This window comes from Puma concolor, chromosome B2, assembly GCF_028749965.1.
Source record: "Puma concolor isolate L17-30 chromosome B2, mPumCon1.1.hap2, whole genome shotgun sequence".
Classification (NCBI taxonomy): domain Eukaryota; kingdom Metazoa; phylum Chordata; class Mammalia; order Carnivora; family Felidae; genus Puma; species Puma concolor.
In genome coordinates, this window is record NC_141671.1 from 80,453,840 (window position 1) to 80,478,987 (window position 25,148).

At 36.2% G+C, this 25,148-nt stretch overlaps 1 protein-coding gene and 1 long non-coding RNA gene across 2 annotated transcripts; one reads left to right on the forward strand and one right to left on the reverse strand.

Moving 5' to 3' along the window:
• Positions 1–5,560: 5,560 nt before the first annotated feature.
• On the reverse strand, positions 5,561–7,015 carry LOC147581074 (uncharacterized). The gene is made up of 2 exons (XR_015250833.1): positions 6,705–7,015; positions 5,561–5,904 (listed from the first exon to the last, which is right to left on the reverse strand). It is a non-coding gene; the product is annotated as an uncharacterized LOC147581074 (long non-coding RNA).
• Positions 7,016–7,161: 146 nt separating this feature from the next.
• SPACA1 (sperm acrosome associated 1) lies at positions 7,162–24,848 on the forward strand. Its single transcript, XM_086705948.1, has 7 exons — positions 7,162–7,462; positions 13,109–13,165; positions 16,800–16,901; positions 17,675–17,781; positions 18,667–18,802; positions 23,962–24,082; positions 24,610–24,848. The coding sequence occupies exons 1-7, from the start codon at positions 7,249–7,251 to the stop codon at positions 24,764–24,766; spliced, it is 894 nt and encodes a 297-aa protein (XP_086562074.1). The 5' UTR covers positions 7,162–7,248; the 3' UTR covers positions 24,767–24,848.
• Positions 24,849–25,148: the final 300 nt, after the last annotated feature.

A 25,148-nucleotide genomic window follows, 5' to 3' on the forward strand; every position in this document is an offset into this window, starting at 1 on the left:
CCCTCTGCTCATAAACAAAAATTAGCTCATGATTCCCATGCAAATATTCCTTAGATAGGATACCCAACAAGATCCATAAAAGGACAAATAGATACAATGGACTAAATAGGAATTTAAAATTTCTGCTCCTGAAAAGACACACTTAAAAGAATAAAAAGCCAAACTATAGACCAGGAGAAAATTTGGCAAAAACACATATCTGGCAAAAGACTTATCCAAAATATGTAGAGAACTCTCAAAAGTCAATATTAAGAAAACAAATTTTTAAAAATTGGGCAAGAGACTTGAACAGACACTTCACAGTAGATCTACAAAAGGCACATGAAAAGATGTCCAACATCCTTAGGCATTAGAGCAATACATGTAAATTAAAACCACATTAAGATATTTCTTTATACCTATTAGATATAAAACCACATTAGATATTTCTTTATACCTATTTCATGATACCTTTATACATGAAAAGCTGTCCAACATCCTTAGGCATTAGAGCAATACGTGTAAATTAAAACCACATTAAGATATTTCTTTATACCTATTAGAATGGAAAAGCCTGACCATACGAAATTTTGGCATGGATGCAGAGGAATTAGAACTCTCCTACACTGCCAGGGGTAATGTAAAATTGTACAACTACTTTGGAAACCAGTTTGACAGTTGCTTACAAAGTTAAACATACATTTACCATATGATTCAGCCATTCTACTCTTAGTTATTTACCCAAGAGAACAAAGCATATGTCCACACAGATATATGTACCAGAATGCTCATAGTAACTTTCTTATAATAGCTCCAAATTAGAAACATCTCCCCAATGTCCACCAACAGGTGAACAGATAACTGTGTTATGTCCATACAATGGAACACTACCCGGCAACATTAAGGAATAAACTTACTAACATATATGACAACACAGAGGAATCTCAGAATACTTTGGTTGAGTAAAGGAAGTCAGATGCAAAAGAATACACACTCTAAGATTTCATTTATATATAATTCTAGGGTTGTCTGGATGGCTCAGTTGGATGAGTGTCCAACTCTTGATTTCAGCTCAGATCATGATCTCAGAGATCCTGAGATTGAGCCCTGTGTTAGGCTATGCACGGACAGTGCAGAACCTGCTAGGGATTCTCCCTCCCTCTCTCTCTGCCACACCCCTACTTGTACTCTCTTTTTATCTCAAAATAAATATATATTTTTTAAATAAAAATTCTAAAATAATACAAACTGTAGTGACAGAAAGCAGATCAGTGTCTACCTTGGGACAAGGATGTGGATATAGTGAAGAGTAGGTGATTACAGAGGGGATAAGGAACTTTTTGGAGTAGTGAATATGTTCACTGTCTTGATTGTGGTGAGAATTCACAGGTGTATATATATATATATATATATATATATATATATATATATATATACCAAAATCTCTCAAAGTGTACATGTTAGATCTGTGCAGTTTATTGTATGACATAACACAATAATTCTATTTTTCAAAAAGTCTCATTTGGGGACAGATTCTTTAGTAGCATCTCAAAGTCCTCAGTGTATTTTTAAGGTGAGTATAGGTGAAGTGCACAACTTAACTTTGGTAAGTGTAAAACTTATTTTTACCTGCCTCTGAAACTCTCTTCCTGAGAATACCCATCCTCTGCCATTACCCATTTGAAAGTAAAATGGAAATCCCAAGATAATATTTTAGGTGCTTAAGGTATTTAGTGATCCCATGCAAAACTTCCTACTAATCACAGTAAAGATACCCAGTTCTATGTTTCCTCTCAATTTACATGCAGAAAAGGTATAATAGTTCTGGTATGACTGGGCCTGAGTATATCAAAAAAGAGTATATGTATTGTTAACATATATCCTGAAACTATGGCAGTTATAACGCCCTGTGGGGTTGGTCCTGTTGTGGTGGTAGGGAGTAGAATTATAGGTAGAACTATTAAGAAATGAGATTGGGTAGGAGGGAAACTTTGAGTTCATAAATTACAAGTTTACGCTTGTCACCTAGAAGTCTATGTTCAAAATGCAGGGTGAAAGGCGTATCTTTTTTGAAGGAATTAGATGAACAAAACAGGAAAGAAGTTGAGTTGGGTCTGGAGCATGGGTAGAACAGTACTTAAATGGGATTGTGGGATAGACTTTGTTCCTGAGTAACCAAGGGAAATGAGAGTACTGGTTCCCACTATGGACTCAAAATTAAAAGAAAGAAGCACACTATAGATCACAAAAATTGCAGGGGAAATCCAAATCAGGGATAACTCTAAAATGGTTTTATGTATTAATTTGGGGCACATATAGCTGAGTGAAGCTGTGTACCTATAACCTGAATAACTACAGACAGGGTACCTTATTCAATCATAGAAGATGTAGCTTAGAAAGCCCTACAAATAGAGGAATTTGAGAGTACTATATATCTTCTATCAAGACTTATTCACAATGTGACACTTATTCCTTTCACAAAATGTGACCACATTTCCCTAGAACATGATTTAACTTTCAATGGCCTTTTCAACCCTTGTTATTAAAACAGAGAAAGAACATCTTTTGGGCACTACTCTTTCCCTGATACATTGTAAATTCTTATTGCCTTAAGAAGGACTTTAAAAAGAAAGGCCTTTATGGGCAGCTGCATTAGATGAGAAAATAAAGGGGTGGGGGAGGCTGAGGCTGGAATAAAAGCATAAAGTTCCCAATGAACATGTGATAGTTTGAGAGGATGTGACTGTTTTAAACTACCATTCCTATATACAAAAATTCACAGGGCTTCTGACAGTTTCGACCACAAAAATCTCCCCCATGTGTAGCAATAAAGTTTTAACTAATAGGCAGAGGATGAGGGGTAAGGGTGCTGAACAAAAAGCTCTGCTCTTAAAAACTTGTCTCAAGAAGAAAAAATTCTTTTCTCTTAGAGATTGTAAATAGGATAAAGTGGTTTGAGGGCCTTCTCTCTGGGAGATTATTATGGGGAATGCTTTTTACTAATTCAAGCATATTAAGGCCAAAATCAATTTATCTCCCAGACACCTATTTTCATAAATACTAAAGTAGTTTTAGTAACTTTGTAATGTTACAGAAATACTTAGAATATCATATTAACTGGATGTACATATGTATTTTTCATGCCAATCTTTTCACTGGCAGTGGTTTTTTACCTTCTGGCCGTGTGTGTGTGTGTGTGTGTGTGTGTGTGTATGTATTTGGTCATCTTAAGCTGCCAATGTACATTTCCACTTGATTTCTTTTGATACCTCCAACTTAACTTTAACCTTAAGCTTTTGATCCCCAAATTAACCTGCCTAAACAAAACATCTACTGATTTTCCTAATTCCCTTTATTTTCTTAAATTTATTTATTTATTTTCAGAGAGAGTGCTAGCAGAGGAGGGGCAGAGACAGAGGGAAACAGAGAATCGGAAGCAGGTTCTGTGCTGTCAGCACAGAGCCCCATGCAGGGCTTGAACTCATGGAAACTGTGAGAACATGACCTGAACTGAAATCTAGAGTCATGACCTGAGCTGAAATCTAGAGTCCCGGCGCTTAACCGACTGAGCCACCCAGGCACCGCCCCCCCCCCCCCCCCATTCCCTTTATTTGGCTCCTTTCCTCTCTCTTAGACAGCCAAGTCATTCCATTTTGTTAATCTTTCCTTTGTAATTTCTTTCATTCATTTCTTTTTTCATTTTTATGGTGATCCTTTATTTAGGCCTTTGTTATCTTGTGTTTCCATCACAAATCTTCAAATTGGTGTTCCTTTCCAGCCCTTGAGGTCCTCTAGGGTAAAGAGTGGAGATTAGATAAAGGAATTTCACTGCCTCTAGGCGTGCCAAGTATTCTCACACAAAGGAAGTTCAAGAAAGGTACACGCAGACCTGGAGAGGTGAGATAAGTTTGGGTGGGGTAGGGAAGAGGAGTCACAGAAGACTGGCATAACCCCTGCGCCTTGGAAACTGAAGCTAGAGGTAGAGATGCTTAAAGCCAGACAGGATGAGGGGAGCTGAGTGAACTGAAATGAAGTTGGTCAGAAGATTGAGGATGTAATTCCTGGTCCTTGGTATCTGAAGGTTAGAGTAGGGTCAATCCCTCTTGATAGTGTGTCCTCAACATTTACCTTTCACTTATTTGTGGCTTCAACTGGAGATAGTGTAAGTCTGTTGAGGATAGATATTACACATTTTCTCATAACTCAGGTGAATAACACAATATTTTATAAGTGATTTGTATTGTTGCTATCACAGATATTATTTTAACATTCTTTATTTCATAGTCAAGTCTTTCAGCTCCTCTTTGAGACCTTTAATTTCCATTTAGATTCTCTTTGAAGCTGTTTATTTGGTCATTAATTTTTCCTTGAGTTAAATTATATATCTTGAGAGTTTATGGGACTTGCTTTGCCCAAAAAGAATACTATTTTCAGGAAAATATGTGTCCTAAATTGACTTTTGAAGCATTTAACAATGTTGCCTATGAAATACCATACATCTCCTTTTTAAAGTTTATATTTGAAAACATTATTTTTCTTAGCACTTAAAGGAAAAATTTTGACTTATTAATTTGACCATGAAACTAAGGCCTTTGTATCTCAAGACCATTCCTAAATTTCCCATTTTAATTTCCCTCATAATTTGTCAGGCACTATAATATTTTTTTATGGTATTTTAGTTAATATAAAATATTGTCAGATACCAATTCAATTGGTACCAATTCAATACCAGTTGGTATTGTCAGATACCAATACCAATTCAAACTTTAATGCTGATCATTTTAGAAGTCCTTGTCTTTTACTTATTTCAAAACTAGAAGATTTTGTGAGAAAAATTCAAATAAAAATGTCTGCTTTTGTTTCAACTAATCTACTTTTGTTAAAAATAAGTGGCTCTAAAGACCATCCTAACACTTTTCTCAGTTATGTGCCTATCTGTTGGTCTGTGATGGCTGGATGTACATATGTTCCAAAAGCCAGAGTTTATGCCTTAAATTCACTTTGCAGTAGGTTATTCTTCAGCCCACGTGCCATAGGAATTGGTGTTAAACCTCAAAGTATGGGATAAGGTCATGTAGAAACAGTTAAACAAACTGTTTCAAATTTCACATTTAAATCCATTGAACTGTCTATTCATCAATATTCTCTTACTACCACATTGTAGCTATTAGGTCTAATCAAACTTGGAATAACAAGATAAAAAAATTTCAACCCTAATTTGTTTTCATTGAACATTGCTTGAACTCTTGACTCTCTATTACCCCACTGAATGCTTTTTCATTGTTAACTTTAGATTATATGAATCACTAAGCACCCAATGAGCATTCAGGAGATATGGTTGTGAGAGCCTGCTTTACAAATAATTTGCGGGATGATCTTATGTGAGGCATTTACTAGAAGGCCAGTTCTTAATCTCCTCACTGAAAAATGAAGGGATTGGAGTATTACATGATTTCTAAACTCTTGATTACAAAGTCTATGTTTCTGTTCTTAAAGAAGCCTAAATTAATTAAAGCAGACTTGTTGAAATTAGCACTGTTGCATCCACACGACTCCTGAAATAGAATGCTATGGGCACCAGTGACAGTCACAACAAAGTTTATTGCAATGAGAGACAAGCCGACTGATCGGGACCGACACACTTGACCAGAGTGTGGCCTCGAACATCCTAGGTAGAGTTTTATAGCCAACCACATCATCTTATCATCACCTGGGAACAAAGAAATAGTTTCCAGATGGGGGTGGAAACAGTTCAGACCTTCTGCGGTTAAGCCGCAACCAGCTGACCTCCTTGACCCTGCCTCTGGCCCACTTTTTCAAAGTTCTCAACATGCCCTTGCCCAGATCCAATCAAACACCGATCCAGTTGATTTCTCTTGAACTTTTGTTCCCTTGATTGATAGGACAAGGCTGTTATCTCTTAACCTACAGTGTCAAAACAAAGCTGTTATTTCCCAAGGCTACAGGTTAGCCCTACACTACAATTTAACCCTTACAACACCATCATGGAAGGAATTTAATGGGATTTCATTTATTTCTATGATATAATTGGGCATATTGACACTGAATACCATTAAGAGGGCAGTGGGGAGTTATACTTATATCTAAGGTTTTTTGATTCAAGTGGCAATGCCATAGTATTCTTGCTTCCAGTCTGATTCAACCTTAGAAAAAGGTGGGATTTCTTTTTTGGTAAAAGAATTGATTCTTGGGTTAAATCAATGTGTGGATTAATGGATTATTTTCAGAGAATGGCCTCTTAGTGCTTTATTCTTAGCTTGTTGCCCTTTTTAACATTTTTGTTACTGATCTGAAAGAGACATATTTTCCAAATCAAACTTGGGAGTCAAACTTGGGAGAACTATCTAATATGTTAGACAACAGATTCAGAGTTGAAAAAAAATCTCAATGAGGCTTAAAACACAGGCCCAAAGCAAGAAGACAGAAATTAACAGGAACAAAGGTTACGTTCTAGATTTGGTTACAAAAACATCATCTATCCAAATATTGAACGTGGTAGAAGAAGCTTGGCAACAGACGCACCCTCCCCTTTTCCTTTCTCTCTCCCTACCGCCTAATCTAGCGTAAAGAAGCCCTACGTGGAATTGGGGAATTGATGGCACAGCACAAAATCTTAAAAACTAGACAACACTCGATGCATTGTTAACAAAAGATTTCAGAGCCAAGAAAGTGGGTTCCTATATCCTCTGCAAATCAAGCCTCACCTGCAGATATGGATCTAGTTTGTGGCACCATACTTAATGAGGTTTTGACAAATCCTTCTTGATACATGCCGAGTAGGATATCCTGTACAAGGAATCTGGATCCAAGTCACATGAAGAGTGCTTCGTGGGTCTAGGGATATGGTTTGCAGAAGAGTAAGCGTAGGAAGGACGAACGTGTTTCAGAAGAGACAAGGGTGAGCAAGCAAGACCAGAGGGAAAAGCTGGCGGGTTGCTTAGTAACTGAGGAAATGAGCGCAGCTCCTGCCACCGCATGCGCACCTGCAACTCCGGAAAGCGAGCCGCGCGGCCTAAGCCCAGTCGGAAGTGCCGGGCGAGGCGCTACAGGCGGCCCCGCGCGCGTTCCAAGGGCGCTAGGAGCCCGGGAGGCGTTCCGCTTGCCGGTGACGAGCCGTGACGCCTCAATGGTTACCTGGCGCGGCGCGGCGCGGAGCTTCAGAGTCTGGCGGCTCCTCTCTTCGACGCACCTCTTGTCGGGAGCGGGCGGCTGCGACTGCGTCTTGGTCGGCCATCGGGGCCGAGAACCATGAGCCCCGGGGGCGCGGGCTGCTCCAACGGGCTGCTGCTGACCGTGGGCTGGCTTCTCCTGGCGGGCCTCCGGTCCGCGTGTGGGACGAACCTCACTGCCGTCCAGGATCCCAGCTTGGCCCCCGAGGGCGAGGGCGAGAATGAGGGCGAGGAGGAGGCCGAGAACGAGGCCGAGGCTGAGAGCGAGGCCCAAACTCTGCCAGAGGAGGATGGTGAGGTCGGGAGGCTCCTTAACGTGGACCAGCCGAAGGCAAAGCCTTTTCTGTCTGAGGACAATAAGAATTATTAGCCCTGTTAGCATCTGTAGAGCTCAATTGCAAACAGCCTGAATTTATACTTTTTTTCATATGCCTATTGGCCTTGAAGAGACTGTGCTAAGAAAAACAAATAAGCACATTATAGAAATTGTTATATGTGCTTTTTGTTGTTGTTGTTAAGGAGTAGGAGTCGGAAGTAGCCTCTCACCAACAGGAATTATTTTGACTCCTTGTAGTTCTATTTCTTTCCCATTTTATTTTTTAAAATTTTTTTGAAGTTCCAAATTACTTTGAGGTTGTACTACTTTCCACATTTGATCTTAGGTTGGAACTCATTGGAATTAAGAATCCCCCTCACTGTGACACATCTTAGACCAAAATGCTGACAAAACTGCCCAGAAGCCCCTTGCCAGCTTCATGCAGCTCCACCTTTGAGCACCTCTGTAGCCTGGTGATATTTGTACGTTCCATTCTATCCACAATGGAATGATAGTAGTAGGAAACACCTATTAAGGATCCAACTAGTGGTTTTGTTGGATAATACCTGTTAGCCAAGGGGGAATGAGTCTGTGCTTGTTTCGTAAATTTGCCTTATTCTGCTGGGTCATTAAGCAATAAAACTTGACAAGCCATTAAATATGTTTTATTGGTTAGTAACACATTCTGGTTGGTAGAAAACCAGTTGCAGATTTGCAGCTCAAGGAGACTGATTCCCTTACCCCATAAATGACCTGGCTGAGATTCTTTTAATTTCCTTGGCAGTCTCACATCTCCTAGACATACAGAATAGGTGCTGTATTTATTAGCCTTTCTTTTATTTCCTGATGACATAGTGACCCTCAGCGACAGAAAGAAATTGACTATCTGAGGTTAATGGTGAGATGTAGGTTTGTATTGCCTTGATAACATTACAGGGAGTTTGTCGAGGTCCTTGACTTTGGAAGTGTGAAAGAGACTAGGCGAGAAAACATGTTTTAAGGCAGAATAGCTGTTGCTTCACTCTAGTTTTAAAAATAATTAACAATTTTAGTATTAAACTGTTCAAGGGATAGTTCTACCTGTAATGTGCTAAATAGAGTTTAGGCTAAGTCCAGACAATGAAGTTATAATGTCTTAGATACAAATTCAAATGTAGGCAAGGTATTTATTCTCTCACTGTCTCAGTTTTGTCATCTGTGAACTTTAGGGGGTCTACCTTTTGGAATTTTATATGTACAGTTTCATGTGTAGTTGTTTTTTCCTGGGAAGAGTGAGAATCCAGAACCATAACTAATTGGAAGTGTCTAAGATTGGAAATTTTCTAGAACCATTATTAAAATTTGACAAAGCCCCTCAACCCTCCATGGACCAGTAAAAGCAGTCATTACTATTTGCTATCCAGTTCACTTTTTTTTAGATTTTAAAGCATTTTACAAGTAATTTACAAGAGTAAGAATAAAGGGTTAATGAAGCAACTTAAATGAAATTTTAATAAGAATGTAAATATGGAAAACTACAAATTTTTATTCCATATTTCCTCGTTTTGAAGATGTATATACCCTAGATGGGCAAGGCACTTTGAATGCAACTAAATGCTCATTAACTGTTATATATGAATCTGGAATGTATCCATCTTATAAATACTGATTCCAGATTTCAAGTACATCTCTAATAGATTCTAGTTTATTCCTTTGGTTCTTTTTGCACTTGCATTGTCAAAACAGTACTTTTGAAAACTATGAAGCCACATATTTTGTTGATGAGAGGACTGCCATGTTCTTTGCTCCCTAATTGCAAAATGTTTTCATTTTAGATTTATAAATACCAATTAGATGATTGACCCAATGAATTTTATTCATTTCTACATCATCTATTTTCTCTTAGTTACCTTTGTATACATACCTGCCATCATGATCTGTCCATTTACAAACCTTATCAAGTAAATTTTGGGGTGTAAGGAGCTTTGAAAAGAAAAGAATATTGTCTATATCCTTTTAGCAAAATAGTATGGTCCAGTTTATTTTCACAAAACATTTAAGGATCAAGTCTTTCCTGTTGAAAGACTAACTGAATGAAAATACTATATATCCTTTTCATCTTTAGAAATGTAATACTCATTAATCCATTGACTCTTGAGTTATAGAAAATTCATCTAGGATATTTAAGTTATCATCTCTCCTTTTGCTTATGCAATCAATTTCACCATCATCCTTAGCATTTAAGGTGCTGCTCTCTATCTCTATGTTCATCTTCCGATTCATCCAACAATTGTGAAATGTTTCTCTCTGTCAATTTTCTTCTCCTTTTATGGACCAAAAACCGAAATTCAAAAACCTCAACTATGTTCAATGAAAGATGAAAATGGACTAGAAGAAAGGTGCATCTAGAGTTCTTTTATATCTTTCTGAAAGATGATGCAATTTCTTGGACAAAGAAATAAAACAAAGGATGATATAATGGTTATGATTTATTTTACAGTCACATCATCTTTCTAGGCAATTCCAACCACTCTTCCATTTTGTTGTCTTAGTCTTTTAAAAAAAAAAAACACACACAGCTAGGAATGATCAATAAGTAATAATGAAATCAATCATTACAGATGATGAAATAACAAAATGTTTAAAAAATATAGGAAAAATTACTGAGATATTATGTTAGATTTATACTCATACCCTTTATACCCCCCATACCTTTTATACCTTTTATAAACATAATGGTATACCTATACCTAAACCCTTAGATTTATAGTTATCCTATACCTATAAGCTTACATTTATAAAAGAACCAAGAACAGACCTACATAATAATTGCAAAATAAAAAAAATAATAATTGCAAAGTAGAATGAGTTTCATTCTATAAAATAAGTTTTGTCCTGTATAAATATAACTGTATTTTCTCTTTTTCTTTGGAACACCTCTAAGAAAGAATAAAAGTTATGAAATATCAACCTTACATATAAGCTCTTAAAAAAGAAACTCAAAAGTTAAAATTGGATTCTGATGGTATATACCAACAGTTAAAGTGTGATGAGAATTGAAGAAAACATTCCAGGATTTGCCAGAACAAAAAAGATGAGGATCATTATCTACATCATGGTGGATGCCAGGCTTTTATTAGTAAAGTCTAAAACCCAGTAGATTTTTAAGAAAGACTCATCACATTCTTGACTCCTATTGAAGTTACTATTGAAATTTCTACTCATTTTCACCTGTTCTTCTATCAAGTTAAGACAGCCTATTAGTATTTTGGGGACAGTTAGCTTTTGGCTCTATATGTAAGACTTTTATTTCTCTTAAGGTTTCATTTTGTTAGACTTGCCTGGTATTCCAACCTGTCATTTTTAGAGCCAGATTTATTTTCAAACATATTTGCTATCCTTTCTAGTTTTTCAGAATCTCTGGATTCAGTCAGCAGGATACCAATATTTTCCAAGTCAGTAATAAAAATATTAAACAGGACAGAGTCCTGTGACACATCATTCCTTACAAATTGGCACCAAGCAATTACTTAGCATCAGTGGATATTACTGTTTAGCAAGTTACACATAAAAAGTTTACTGACATTCAGACTGTGTTTTTCCTTTTTACTCATAGATATATGACAGGAAATTTTGACAAATATCACACTGAGGTCCAGGTACATGTAATTTCTGTGACTCACCAGTATAGGATTCCCATCAAAAATGAAAGTTGGGGGCACCTGGGTGGCTCAGTTGGTTAAGCGTCCAACTTTGGCTCAGGTCATGATCTCGCAGTTTGTGAGTTCGAGCCCCACATTGGGCTCTGTGCTGACAGCTCAGAACCTGGAACCTACTTTGGATTCTGTATCTCCCTCTCTCTCTGCCCCTCCCCTGCTCATGCTTGCTCGTTCTCTCTTTCTCTCTCTCTCAAAAATGAATAAACTTTTAAAAAATTAAAAAAAAAAAAAACTCTGATATTGAGGTGTGCCTGGGTGGCTCAGTCAGTTGAGCATCTGACTCTTGATTTCAGCTCAGGTCATGATCCCAGGGTCATGGGGTTGGGCTCCATGCTGAGTGTGGAGTCTGATTAAGGTTCTCTCTCTCTCTCTCTCTCTCTCTCTCTCTCTCTCTCTCTCTCTCCCCCTCTCTCTCCCTCCCTCTGTCCCCTCTGCCCCACCCACACTCATTCTCTCTTTCTCAAAAAATAAAATAAAAAGTCATTGAATGACCTAATGGTCAATCAAAGCCAAAAGGGACTTTAGAGATCATCTGATTAAATCCAGTCTTTTTCTGGAGTTAAGAGAGCTTAAGTAACTTTCCGAAAGTTGCATAGGTAGTGAATAGTGGGGCTGATTAATGGTTTTTTAAAAGAAGTTGTATTTAAAAGCTAATACTCATCCTCGTAACTATGTTTTCTATGTTCAAGATTTGTCTTTTAATTTATATCTCATAATGTGCCAGCAGAAAGTATCCAAGCATTTCAAGCAAAAATGTCATTTCAAAATTGATCATGATAGGCCAAATAATTTAACAAAGTCAATATTAATTTACTTAACATGTATACACCAACAGCGTACTATTATTCAGTATATTTGGTGCTTGTAAATATAGAATAACAGTGTTTATGAATGTATTGTCTTACAGTAATCAAAATAGGAAAAACTGTGATGTGCACTGACTGTGAATGAAGTTATGCTATCTTAAGCATGTTTGCAGCAGTAAATAAGTTACAGAATGTTTTCACATATGTTATCTCATTTAATTCTTACAATAATCAAATAAGATAGATTTTCCTTTTCAGATTTTTGCAGAAGAGTTAAGTAGGCCTGACAGAGTTTTAAGTAATTTGATCAAACTCAGATGATTAGTGGTAGAAGAAGCAATGTGGACCCCAATTCCAATGCACTTTCCCATGTAATATTGTTAATTTAGGATGCAATGCTTTAAAAAAAATTCTAACCCCTCATGTAATATTTTTTATATTGAGATATTAGTCCTAATCTGCTGTGAAGAGTTGGCTGGTGGAAATCATGCCAGATTAGAAACAGAGAAATGTGATTTGAAAGCAATAATATTTAACTACTCAAACACATGTATATTCATAAATTATACTGATAAATAAAGTGTTGGGATAAATTCTTGGGAATAATCTATCATCTTAATTTAAGAATGTATAGAACCAACCTATAACAGAGATTTTAATGAACATTTGGGAAAAAGACTTATTTTTGGATGGAAATGATGCACTCACAATTTTTTTTTGGAAAATAGAGAATAGAAAAAATCGGGCCTTACAGTTGGCAGGCTTTTGTTTTGTTTTGTTTTTCTGACCTATAGAACTTTAACTCACCATGTATTAAGTTGATGAAAAAAAATTATTTTTAATTTATATAAGAGTTTAAATATAGACCTTCTTTGCAAAGTATTTCCTAATTTAATTCATTACTTTCACGATTTAGGCTTCTTTTGATTTAAGCAATAATAGAAGATGTACTAGGAATGACACTACTTTTCTGATTTAAAAAGTTAAAAAAATTTTTTTTGATTAAAGTTAAAAACTATCTGCTTCCCATGAATGCTTGTATCCTTCACCCTCAAGTAGTTTTTCACTTAAAAAAGTTTTTACATGATTAAATAATGTATCTTTGCACTTTATATTTAGTTTCAAATAATACAGCAGTCAAAGAAGTAGAATTTGGGATGTGCACCGTTACATGTGGTAAGTAGCATAGAGCAGATAAATCAACAATATTGTAATTTGGTGGGAAGGAAAGGTAAAAGCTGTTGAAAATTTTTATTTGTAATTTGTGTGCTCTTATTTATCTCTTAAACTATAATTTTCACACAAAGCTCAAAAGGTAAGATATTGTCAGTTCATAACCCCTAAGTCTTATTTTAAGCCGGCTCCCTATATTTTTTTGGCACTTAAACTGCCTTCACTAAGTAAAAGTTTATCTCACAGATGTTCAGAAGATGAAGATCTTCCGATGCATCTCACAGATGTCTTCCCACGCACTGCGTGGCAAATCTATCAAGAAATTTGTGTATTTGTAATACTCTTATAAATTCTACATTTCTCCAATTCATATGTTATGTCTTGGGGAAAAGAGGTATTAGCTTTGGGGGAAAGATAATATTCACAAACTATGACTTTTTTCCATCATTCCATGAGTAGAAATTGGACATAATATCTCTCACATGGGGGTGGGATTAAGGTTACATGTGCTATAATAGACCAGTGTTTCTCAAACTTAAGTGTCCACCCTAAGTGCCTGCAGAGCTTGTTAAAACCCAGGCTGCTGGGCCTATCCTGAGTTCCTAACTCACTTGGTCTTTGGAGGAGACTAAGAATTTGTATTTCTAAACAAGTTTACAAATAAAGCTGATGCTGCTGGTTACAAGACCATCTTTTAACAACCACTTTGAGAACCACTATAGACAGACTAGCATGCTGATAAGAAAACAGATAACTCACAATGAAATTCCGTTTATTCTAAATTAGAACCTGTCTTGCAAAAAGGATAGTGATGGGAGGGAAAGACAAAAACCAAAGGGTAAGAAGACAGCAATCCATGCAGATGTAGAGCAGAATTGCTTTTTAAACTACACCTGAATTATTTATATTTAAGATAATATATTTTCATTGTGGCAAAATAAACCTAACATAAAATTTACTATTTTTATCATTTTTAGTATATGTGCTGCCGAAGCGAGCACTATTTTTATCATTTTTAAATGTACGACTTGGTAATCTTAAACATGTTCATATTGTTGTACAATGATTACCACCATCCATCTCCAGAACTTTTTCATCATCCCCAAATGAAAACTCCATACCCATTAAACACGAACTCCCTGCTCTCTCCCCTTCCCCCAGCTCCTGACAACCACTGTTCTACCTTCTGCCTCTTAAGATAATTTTAAAACTATTTTTTTTACCTTAACTTCTTACTGGGTCAGAGTCAGAAATGAGAGGAATACATGTAATAAACCTGTGAATATTCATTTGTAATTTATATCTTTCTTTTGCTGCTTGCTTGAGAAATTTTCACAGGTAGAGAATTATTTTTAAGACAATTCTAGTAATTTATAGTGTATTAGTCTATTATTTAAAGACGTGTTTCAAAAATTATATATTTTCTCATTCATCAAATCATTTTTTGAATTTTGCCTACTATGTGCCACCTACTACAGGTGCTGGAGTAAAGCGGAGGAAACTCCTTGCCTTCAAGGAGTGTATATTTTAGTAGGGGCAAAGAGAAAAATAATATTCAAACATGTAACGTGTCAGATGGTGATAAATTCTAAGGAGAAAGATAAACCATAAAAGGTAATATTTCACATCTAAAATATTTTAAAATATTTTCAAACTTTTTTGGTTTATAACAGAACTATTTAGAGGGGAAAAAAGTGCTTTGGTGACAATTCTCTTGAACTCCCAAAACAATATTTTAGCAGTCAAAAAATTTTCTTTTTCTGGAATACCCAGGCAGATTTTTAGGTTTACTTGGACTTACAGAAAATCTCACACCTACACATATCATCGCAATGAACTATATTTGGCTAAATAAATTCCTAATTAAATTTGCTTGGAAAATATTTATGCAGTTCAGAATAAGGCTGTGCATCTAGTGAGGTACCTTTCATAAATTCAAGCAGAGCTATACTGCAACCATTCTCAGGCATCTCTTTTAATCAAAAGAAATCTTTCCTCAAAGAGTATACTTATCATGATGAGCACTGAGTAATGCATAGAATTGTTGAATCACTATATTGTATACCCAAAACTAACATAACACCGTATGTTAACTACACTGGAATTAAAATAAAAACATAATTAAAAAAAAGATCTTTTCTCTCCCAATCTTCATCTCCTTATCTCATGTAGAGTCCTCTCCCTTGCTACTCAAAGTTTGGTCCATAGACCAGCTGCATCAGCATCTCCTGGGAGCTTGTTAGAAACGCAGAATCTCAGAACCTACTCCAGACCTACTGAATCAGAATTTGCGTGTTAATAAGATTTCCAGGTGATTGCATGCACTCTAAAGTTTGAGAAGCACTGTTGTAAGTCATCTGTCACTGTTGTAAGTTGACTTCAACTTGCCCTTGAATGGGTTTTATGATTAACATCTTTAGAGGCTGAAAGAGGGAATCTGGTAGACAAGGAAATCAAGATGTACTGTTCCTTAGCCTGTGACTACACCGTCTTATCACAGGTCACTTATCCATACGACATGTTTATCATGTCACTGATTGAGCATTTATCATGTTCCTCAATTCTGGCAATGAAAGGCAAACCCAGTGGAGATCTGAGATCTGTTAGTAAAGAGTTGATTTCTTGTTGTAAAAAAGTGTGGTAATTCTAAAGAGAGTATCTTACTAGAAATTGAGATTTAATAGTTTCTCCTCCTATATTTAATATAGATTTTACTAATCTAAATATTTAGATTTTACTAAATCTAATTTAGATTTTACTAATCTAAATATTAAAAATCATCATTTGTGTTTTAAAATGTGATTCTGGCAGGGCACCTGGGTGGTCCATTTCATTAAGCGTCTGACTCTTGATTTCAGCTCAGCTCATGATCTCACAGTTCTTGAGTTCAAGCTCTCTGGTTCTACACTGACAATGTGGAGCCTGCTTGGAATTCTCTCCGCCCCCCCCCCCCCATGGCCTCTCTGCCCCTTCCCCCCTCTCAAAACAAATAAATAAACATTCAAAAAAGAAAAAATATAATGTGATTTTGGGAATGTTCTCTAGAGTTCCAAAATCTCTTCTAAAAGTTCCATGCCAGATGAATTTGGGAGATCCTGTGTACTACTGTATTTCATCAAATCTAAGACTTTATCAGCTATACGAAGCACATTTTATGTACCTCTAAAATGGAAAAATGCGGCCAATTTGTCACATGTTGTCAATTCAAAGGTAAATTCTGATTTCAAAAATGTTAAAATGTAAAAATTTTACATCTTCAATCACTGAAAGCTTATACACTATAGCACATTAATTTCCTTAGCATATTCAAAGTTCTCCCCAAATTCTGTAAATAAAGAGGACCCTTTAATTTTATTTCATGTATCATTTTCAAATGTCTAATTGTGGAATCCCTTTTCTTATGCTAACAACCAGAGGAACTAGTGTTTCATGTAACTCACTTTGGGAAATGCTGTTTTATGAAATAATTCAAAATGAGGGGCATAAAATAATTCTAAGCATTACCTCCCTGAAGTTAGGAATTTAACTTCTGAAATTAGAAGTCTCAAAAAAAAAAAAAAAAAAAAAAGCCTAGGTGGAAAAAGAAAAGAAACTGGAATGAATTTTTCTTAACACTTGCTGGTTTCTTTTACCAAAGGTGTTGGTATTAGAGAAGTTATCCTAACAAATGGATGCCCTGGAGGTGAATCCAAGTGTATTGTACGGGTGGAAGAATGCCGTGGACCAGTAGATTGTGGCTGTGAGTTGGACTCTGTGTTGGGGGGGGGGGGGGGGGGGAGACAGAAGGGAAAAGTTTACTGTGGGGAAATAGCTTTAACCTCAGGCTGCCATGAGTGGAAGGAGCTGATCAATACTGAAACTTAATAAAACTTAAAATTCCAGTTCTCTAGACAGTAATAGCTCTGAGTACCTTTCCACTTTTGCTTTACATTTTTTCAGTTATGTCTAAAATTTAACGTATATTCTTTGTAATACACTAGAACCTTATTATACTCAGGGCCTGTGATCAAGGCTGTGCTATAGTGAAATACTTTTGACACTTTGGTCTTGACAAGTGATTGGCATGATTATCAATAGATTGGCAGACTTTAAACTGAGAACTTTGAGGTCTGTTCTGTGTCAAATTATACTACTTTGAGAGTTCATTACCTCTAGTGGTAATCCTAATCAATAAATGGAATCCCTAACCAATAAATGGAAAGCCACTAACGGATCTCAAAGTTTAATCTAATAGATCACTGAATTGGTTGCCTTTGCTATATATTCTGCAGAAGGAACAGACAGCTATGGTGTCTCCCACCTGCTTCTTTTAATGACTTTACTTTGCATCCATTATTCCTCTCTGCTCTTCTACACTCAAACTCTCAATAATAATTTTGATAACGTCCAGCATATAATTGATTTAAAAAAATTGATTTTATAATTTATATAGTGGCTTTTAAAAGTAGCCTTTGTATAAAGCAATTTATAATGCCCAATGGTATATATGTATTTAATTTTCCTTGTTTTTAGGGGGTAGACCAATTTCAGAAAGTCTTGACAGTGTTAGAATGGCATGTACTCATATATCTCCTGTAAATCGTTTCAAATATATTTGGAAACTTCTAAGGCCAGAGCAAGTAAGTCATGAATGTATGTAATGTGGTGCTTTCTAGTGAGTGATAAAATTTGTGTCCCAGTGGGGCGCCTGGGTGGCGCAGTCGGTTAAGCTTCCGACTTCAGCCAGGTCACGATCTCGCGGTCCGTGAGTTCGAGCCCCGCGTCGGGCTCTGGGCTGATGGCTCAGAGCCTGGAGCCTGTTTCCAATTCTGTGTCTCCCTCTCTCTCTGCCCCTCGCCCGTTCATGCTCTGTCTCTCTCTGTCCCAAAAATAAATAAACGTTGAAAAAAAAAAAATTAAAAAAAAAAATTTGTGTCCCAGTGCTTGATGGCTATCAGAAAACTCTCTCTTTAGCAACAGTTTGCAAAAATGAAGTTAAAAATCTTACAACTTTGTTATTACTGAAATTTAAAATTTTTCATTATTAAGTGGGGCTAAGTCTTTATATATGTCTTGGGGTCAGCTATTATCAGAACTTAAAAACATCCATTTTATATAAAGTTTTCTATTTTGGAAGCAAATTTTTCATTTGTTTGCCTAGGAGTTGTATCAGGATAATAGTAGCTAACATTAATTGAGGGCTTATTAAGTGTCAGACATACACCAAGTGCTACAATTTCTTTCAACCCACATAACAATCTATGAGGTAATCCTTATCATTGCACCCATTTTACAGATAAATAACTGAGAAGCAATGGGAAACTTGTCCTGGGTCACATAGGCAGGAAATGGTAAGGTTGGTACTTGATTGTCTGGATTGCCTGACTCTAAAATCCATGTGTATAATTAATTACTGTCCTACACTGAAAGACAATGACTACTCTTTTGTTATGAGGAATAAATTGTTTCCTGATCTTAAGTCCACATAAAGAATATTAGGACTTTTTTTTTTCCTTTTTAAATAGCAACCTGTTATCCTTGCAAATGACTCAGCAATCCTGGAAGTACGCAGGGAAGTTCGCCCCTTGGTTTTCGAGTGTGCCACCTTGGATAATAATGAAATAGTAGCATCTATTAAATTCACAGTCTATACAACAAGTGGTAAGTGCCCAGTAATGTTTTTGTTTGCTTATATCAAACTTTAAAAAGCATCAAAATCATCTGGAGGACACCTTGCAACACAGATTGATAACCCTACCCCCATGGCTTCTGATTCAGTAGGTCTTGGGTGGGGCTGGCAGAATAGTTTGCATTTCTAACAAGTTCCCAGGTGCTGCTGGTCCAGAGACAACATTTTGTAAATCACTGGTTTTTATCATTTAGACTTTCTACAAGGTGATGCTTAATTTCTTTAAAAAGAATTTTTTTTTTACTATTTATTTATTTTTGAGAGAGAGATAGGCAGAGCACGAGCAGGGGAAGGGCAGAGAGAGACAGACACACAGAATCCGAAGAAGGCTCCAGGCTGAGTTGTCAGTACAGAGCCTGACTCGGGGGTTGAACCCACGAACTGCAAGATCATGACCTGAGCTGAAGTTGGTGCTTAACCGACTGAGCCACCCAGGGACCCCAGTGGTACTTAATTTCTTTTTCACAAAGTAGAGTCAGATGTGTTTCACTTTGAGAAACTGGTGCATTCCTGAAGTGTTTCCAAAGAACGGTCCTCTAACTTGAATTATATTATTTTACTTCTATCACAAAAGTGAAAGTGCATATATAGAATTCTCACGGATACACAACAATTTTGGCACAGTAAAATAAATAAAATTAAGAAACGTTATGTCAAAACATGGCTTTTTAAAAATTATTCATTTGAAGAAAATATTTTTTTGATGAAACAATAATGTAGTCCTCAATTTTTGTCACAAAAGGCAAATCTTGTCCTGAACATAACTTTAAATGTTAGAAACTGTACTTGTCTTGCAAAATTAATCCATGGGCGTATCCTTCCAGTTTAGACTACAATGTCTAATATCTCTATTTTCTTTTGTTCAGTTGTTCTTAACTAGTTTTACCATTGTTGTCATTGTTATTGACGGTATGAGGGGGCTTGGTCACAAGGTCTTTTGAGAATCCAATCAAGATTCAAGAGGCTTTTCCCAGAAAAATGCCCACATAAACAAACATGCCAAGAGCTACCTGTTATTTTAAGAGAGTTCATGGATTTCTTGAAGCTATTTCTCAATCCCATGTAAAGAATTTTTGCTGTAGTTTAGAGATACCATACACTGTAGAGATAGCATAACACGGTTTATCAAAATGGAAAAAAGCTAAAATATTTTGGAGGTGACTTTTAAAAATAAACTATAACTTTTTTTGATGTGTTTAGTGTCTTTAAAAAAACATTTATGGTGAAAGCTAATAATCTTGCTCTTCAGTTGAGATATCAAGTGTTATTAAAAGGATAATTTCAATAAAGTACTAAAAAAAGGCAAGAAAGGGCCAAACCTCATCAAACTAAGACATATCTCAGTAAGTACTAACTAGTTCAGGGTATTTATGGTTTGGGGACCATTCTTTCTTTTTGTCCCTACAGCCTAATCCTTGTTAAGACCATACCTCTTCCTATGATTAGAAGTCAATATGCATTTGATATTGTGTAAGCTAAGGGCTAGAACACAGACCCCAAAATGTTAGCCCTTAAATGAGACAAAGTTGACTTCTCTCTTGTAGCAAGTAGTCCAAGGCTGATGGGTTAGCTCTGCCATCTCAGGACATGCACTGGTTAAATGACAAAATGTTTTCAGAACACTTTGGTATCCGTTTCTTTTGACAATTGGGAACACCACTGCGATAGACCCTTTTGGCTATTTGGACACTGAACAAATATTTTCTCTATAAATGTATAAATGTCACCACAATATGGCACTGGCTTGAAACAAGTAGACAATTGCAATATTGTTAGGGTAAATATGATTTAGTTAAAGAAAATTTCCCATCCATTCCCTTTACATCAGATTTTTCACTTCCACAACAGTTGTCTTTATAATCAGACATTGTTATGGATTGAATTGTGTTTCCTTTCTTAAGTCCTAACTCCCAGAACCGCAGAATGTGACTGTATTTGGAAATAGGATCATTGCAGATGTAATTTGTTCAGTTAACATAAGGTCATACATACTAGAATGGAGTGGGCCTTTAATTCACTATGACTGGTATCCTTATAAGAAGAGGGAAATTTGGACACAAACACAGAATGAGAAGGATGAGAATGTCATGTGAAGACACAAAGACACACAGGGAGAAGACAGCCATGTGAAAGCAGAGGCAGAGATTAGGGTTATGTTGCCACAAGTCAGGGAACATCTGGGGCCACCAGAAGCAGGAAGAAGAAAGGAAGGATCTGCCCCCAGAGACTTTGGAGGGAGCAAGGCCTTACCAACACCTTGCATTCAGACGTTTAGCCTCTAGAACTTTGAGGCAATAAATTTCTGTTTTTAAGTCACCCAGTTTGTGGTACCCTAGAAAACGAATGCAGGAATAAGCTTAGTTTTTCTAAGAAGTTAGAACATCGAAATTCACCTATTTTCATTAAAAAATCTCAATAAGAAACACAGCCCACTTTTTTTTTAGGTATAAAAGTAATCAAGATATAAAAATAATCCATGCAAGAAGACTACTGTTGAAATGAAGTATCTAGATACTACCATCAGCATTTTACTATTGATCTATCCATCCTTCTATAAATCCATTGATCCATATTATTTTTTCAATGCATTTCAACATAATTTGCTAATGTCTGCATACTTCCCATAGAAATTTCACTCTCCATCCTCTCTAGGCTAGTATTGCAGGGTAGTGAATAAATGGCAAGGAATTTTGCCATTTCTTCTTCTCAGGTTTTAATACTAAAAGGTGTCTTTCATTCGAGCTTAAAAAATCTCACTGCCATCTCTAAATCTAAAATTATCAAAAACAAAAAGATTTTTAAAAATCCAACAATGTTGGAATATCAATATGATGTGATTTCTCTGTCATACTTGAAACTATTTAGTGAGATCACTAATTGAGTTTATACCTCTGGCATTAGAAAGAAGAAAATAATTGAGTTTATACCTCTGGCATTAGAAGAAAAGTGAAAAATTGTAGTCCTTCATGTTTAAAGAGTAGGAAGAAAATCCAGACAAATAAGCAGTTGAAATTGCCCATACAGGAAACTATTACTGATAGGGTGGTACTTACCAAAATTAAACTATTACAAGATATAAACAGCTTGCACAAATCATTAAACCTCCCTAAACATTGGTTTACTTATCTGTGTAGTTCAGTAGTTGCATTTGGTAATCTCTCTGGTCCTTCTTCACACGAATTCTTTATGGTTCTATGATTTATGAACTGGGAAGAACCAAAAGAAAACTATATAATTGGTAAGGTAAGTAAAATTTGATATAAATTGGCTTTTCACCAATTTACAACATAACAATGTTATAATACATATGGTAGACTGGCTTTGTCTATTTAATAGACTTATTTGCAAGAAGAGCAAAAAGACATGGGAGAGAATGTCTAATTTAAAAGTACTCTGTGGATATTTGTATAAAAGCATAAACCTCTAGCCCTATCTTACAACATTTCTAAAAATTAGAGATATATATCATAGTCCTAAATGTAAACACTAAAGCCATAAAGCTTAAAAAAGGAAACATAAGAAAATATCTGCATGATTCAGGAGTAGGCAAGGGTTTCTTAGATATGACTCAGAAAACAATCACCATAAAAGGGAAGATTGATAAATTAGGCTTCATCAAAATTAAAAACTTTAGCTCATTAAAAGAAATCAATCAGTTTGGGTACAATCAGTTTGGGCAAAGATCTTACAGTTTCTTGGAAAAATAAAGTGTACCTCTACCTTATGACCCAGCACTTCCACTCTTAGGTATTTATCCAAGAGAAATGTACATTTGCAGATGACTTGAATAAAAATGTTTGCAGCAGTTTATTTGTAATAGCCTAAAGCTGTAACAGCCTGAATGTCCATCAGTAGGAAAATGAATAGACAAATTGGACTACTACTCGTCAATAAAAAAGAAAAAAAAAACTATTGATACATGCAGCAGTGTAGGTGAATCTCTAAAATGGGCTGAGTAAAAAAAGCCTTACACTAAGGAATATATAGTGTATGTTTCCATTCCTATAAAGTTCTAGAACAGGCAGAACTAATCTGTAGTAGAAAAGAAAATCAGGACAGTAGTTGCCTCTGGAGGATGGGGCAGGGATTAACTGGGAGGGGCTAAAGGGAGTCTCTGGGGTATAGCAATAGCCTGAGTCTTCATAGAGTTTGAATTATATATGTGTGTTTGCATTTGCCAAAATAAATGTACATTTAAAATCTTTGTGCAATTCGTGGTAAATTTTACCTCAAAAGAAAAAGTATAAACAAGTATTGAACTCTAGTTAATGATATGCATGTTGAAGACTTTTGTGGGGAATTGGCAGACATTAGCAAATTATGTTAAAATACATTTAAAAAGTAAGATGGATCAATGGATTTATAGAAGGATGGACAGATGGATAGTAAAATGTTGATGGTATCTAGGTGGTGGGAATACAGGATGTTCACTGTTAAATGCTTTCAACTTTTCTGCATGTTTGAAAGGGACATTTCATGTCCATCAACCGATCAATGGATAAAGAAGATGTGGTTTATATATACAATGGAATACTACTTGACAATGAAAAAGAATGAAATCCTGCCATTTGCAGCAATATAGCTGGAACTGGAGGGTATTATGCTAAGTGAAATAAGTCAGTCAGAGAAAGATAGATATCCTATATTTTCATTTATATATAAGTGGAACTTGAGAAACTTAACAGAAGACCATGGGGGAAGGGAGGGAGGAAATAGTTACAAACAGAGAGGGAGGGAGGCAAGGCATAAGAGACTCTTAAATACAGAAAACAAACTGAGGCTGGATGGGGGGTGGTGTAGAGGGGAAAATGCGTGATGGGTGTTGAGGAGGGCACTTGTTGGGTTGAGCACTGGGTGTTGTATTATGCAATGAATCACAGGAATCTACCCCCAAAACCAAGAGCACACTGTACACACATATGTTAGCCAATTTGACAGTAAGTTATAATAAAAAAAAAAAGAAAGAAAAGGACATTTCAAAGGTGATGAGCAAGCTTACTAATAACTTTCTTTCCACTAATTCTTCCTGTATTTTTCTAAAGTTGTTTTTTAGATGTGAAGTTTCCATTTAGATATGTATCTCCTTTTTTATACAGTGGTAATAACCATCAGGTGTGTGTGTTTTCTCTAGAATTGCAAATGAAAAGATCAAGCCGACCAGACACTGATGCAGTCCTAGTTTTTGTGCTGACCATAGGAGTTATTATCTGTATATTTGTGATCTTTGTACTGATATTCATAATTATAAACTGGTAGGTAAAGGGCTCAGCTGAGTCATCACCCTTGCTTGATGTCCTCCTTGTCTGTCCCCACTTCTTGTTTGATGAATCCAAAGCTCTGTCCATAATGCCTCCCATATGTATCTTGAAACAGTCCAACACCTTCTATACCTCCTGCAACTATTCCATTTCAGGCTAATCTCATGACTTGCTTCCCAGCCACAAAAGAGCTTGAAATGCAATTTTTAGAATTTTATATAGTAATTGCTAAAAAAAGTGTTTTGAATGTATATGTGTGTTGTCCAGTTGTAGTTCCCACAACTCTCAAACTTGGTTAGTATAAGCTACTAATTCATTTTTTTAAATATTTCTAATACTTACCTGACTTTACACTCTGGTACAGTCTAAGGACTCATCTACTATCACCATGTAATTGATACAACACAAACTAAAAATAAATCATGACTAAGGAGGCACTTCTATATAGAGCAAATTATATAGATCTATTTCGTTTTGGTTTTCATTTCACAAGGGATTTTTGTTTTTGTTTTTTTCTCTAGGGGGGCAGTCAAGTCTTTCTGGGGGGAGAAATCCTCATCAACTGAGATACCGTCTGAGCTGAGCTTAGTGAGATACAAAGATTCAACTTCTCTTGACCAATCACCAACAGAAATACCTGGAACTGAAGATGATGCTTTAAGTGAATGGAATGAATGATATATGGAAGATATATAAGAAACAAAAGGAGATTAGAGCATATCAGATTCATTACTATAAAAATAAAATATATGGTTAAATACTTTAATAATTTTGCAAGTGATTTCCCACAGTCTGAGGGTAATGCAATATGAGAAGGGGCTATTGTAACCAGTGTCTTCATGGTAAAGTTATCAAAAATTATTTTAATTTGGGGGCGCCTGGGTGGCTCAGTTGGTTAGGCGGCCGACTTCAGCTCAGGTCATGATCTCACGGTTTATGAGTTCAAGCCCTGCGTTGGGCTCTGTGCTGACAGCTCAGAGCCTGGAGCCTGTTTCGGATTCTGTGTCTCCCTCTCTCTGACCCTCCCCCGTTCATGCTCTGTCTCTCTCTGTCTCAAAAA

Excerpts from the sequence above, each read along its gene's own strand:
- SPACA1 (XM_086705948.1), top strand. The coding sequence starts at position 7,249 with ATGAGCCCCGGGGGCGCGGGCTGCTCCAACGGGCTGCTGCTGACCGTG. Across the intron at positions 7,463-13,108 it reads AACTCTGCCAGAGGAGGATG|TTTCAAATAATACAGCAGTC; the intron begins GTGAGGTCGGGA and ends CTTTATATTTAG. Across the intron at positions 16,902-17,674 it reads TGGACCAGTAGATTGTGGCT|GGGGTAGACCAATTTCAGAA; the intron begins GTGAGTTGGACT and ends CCTTGTTTTTAG.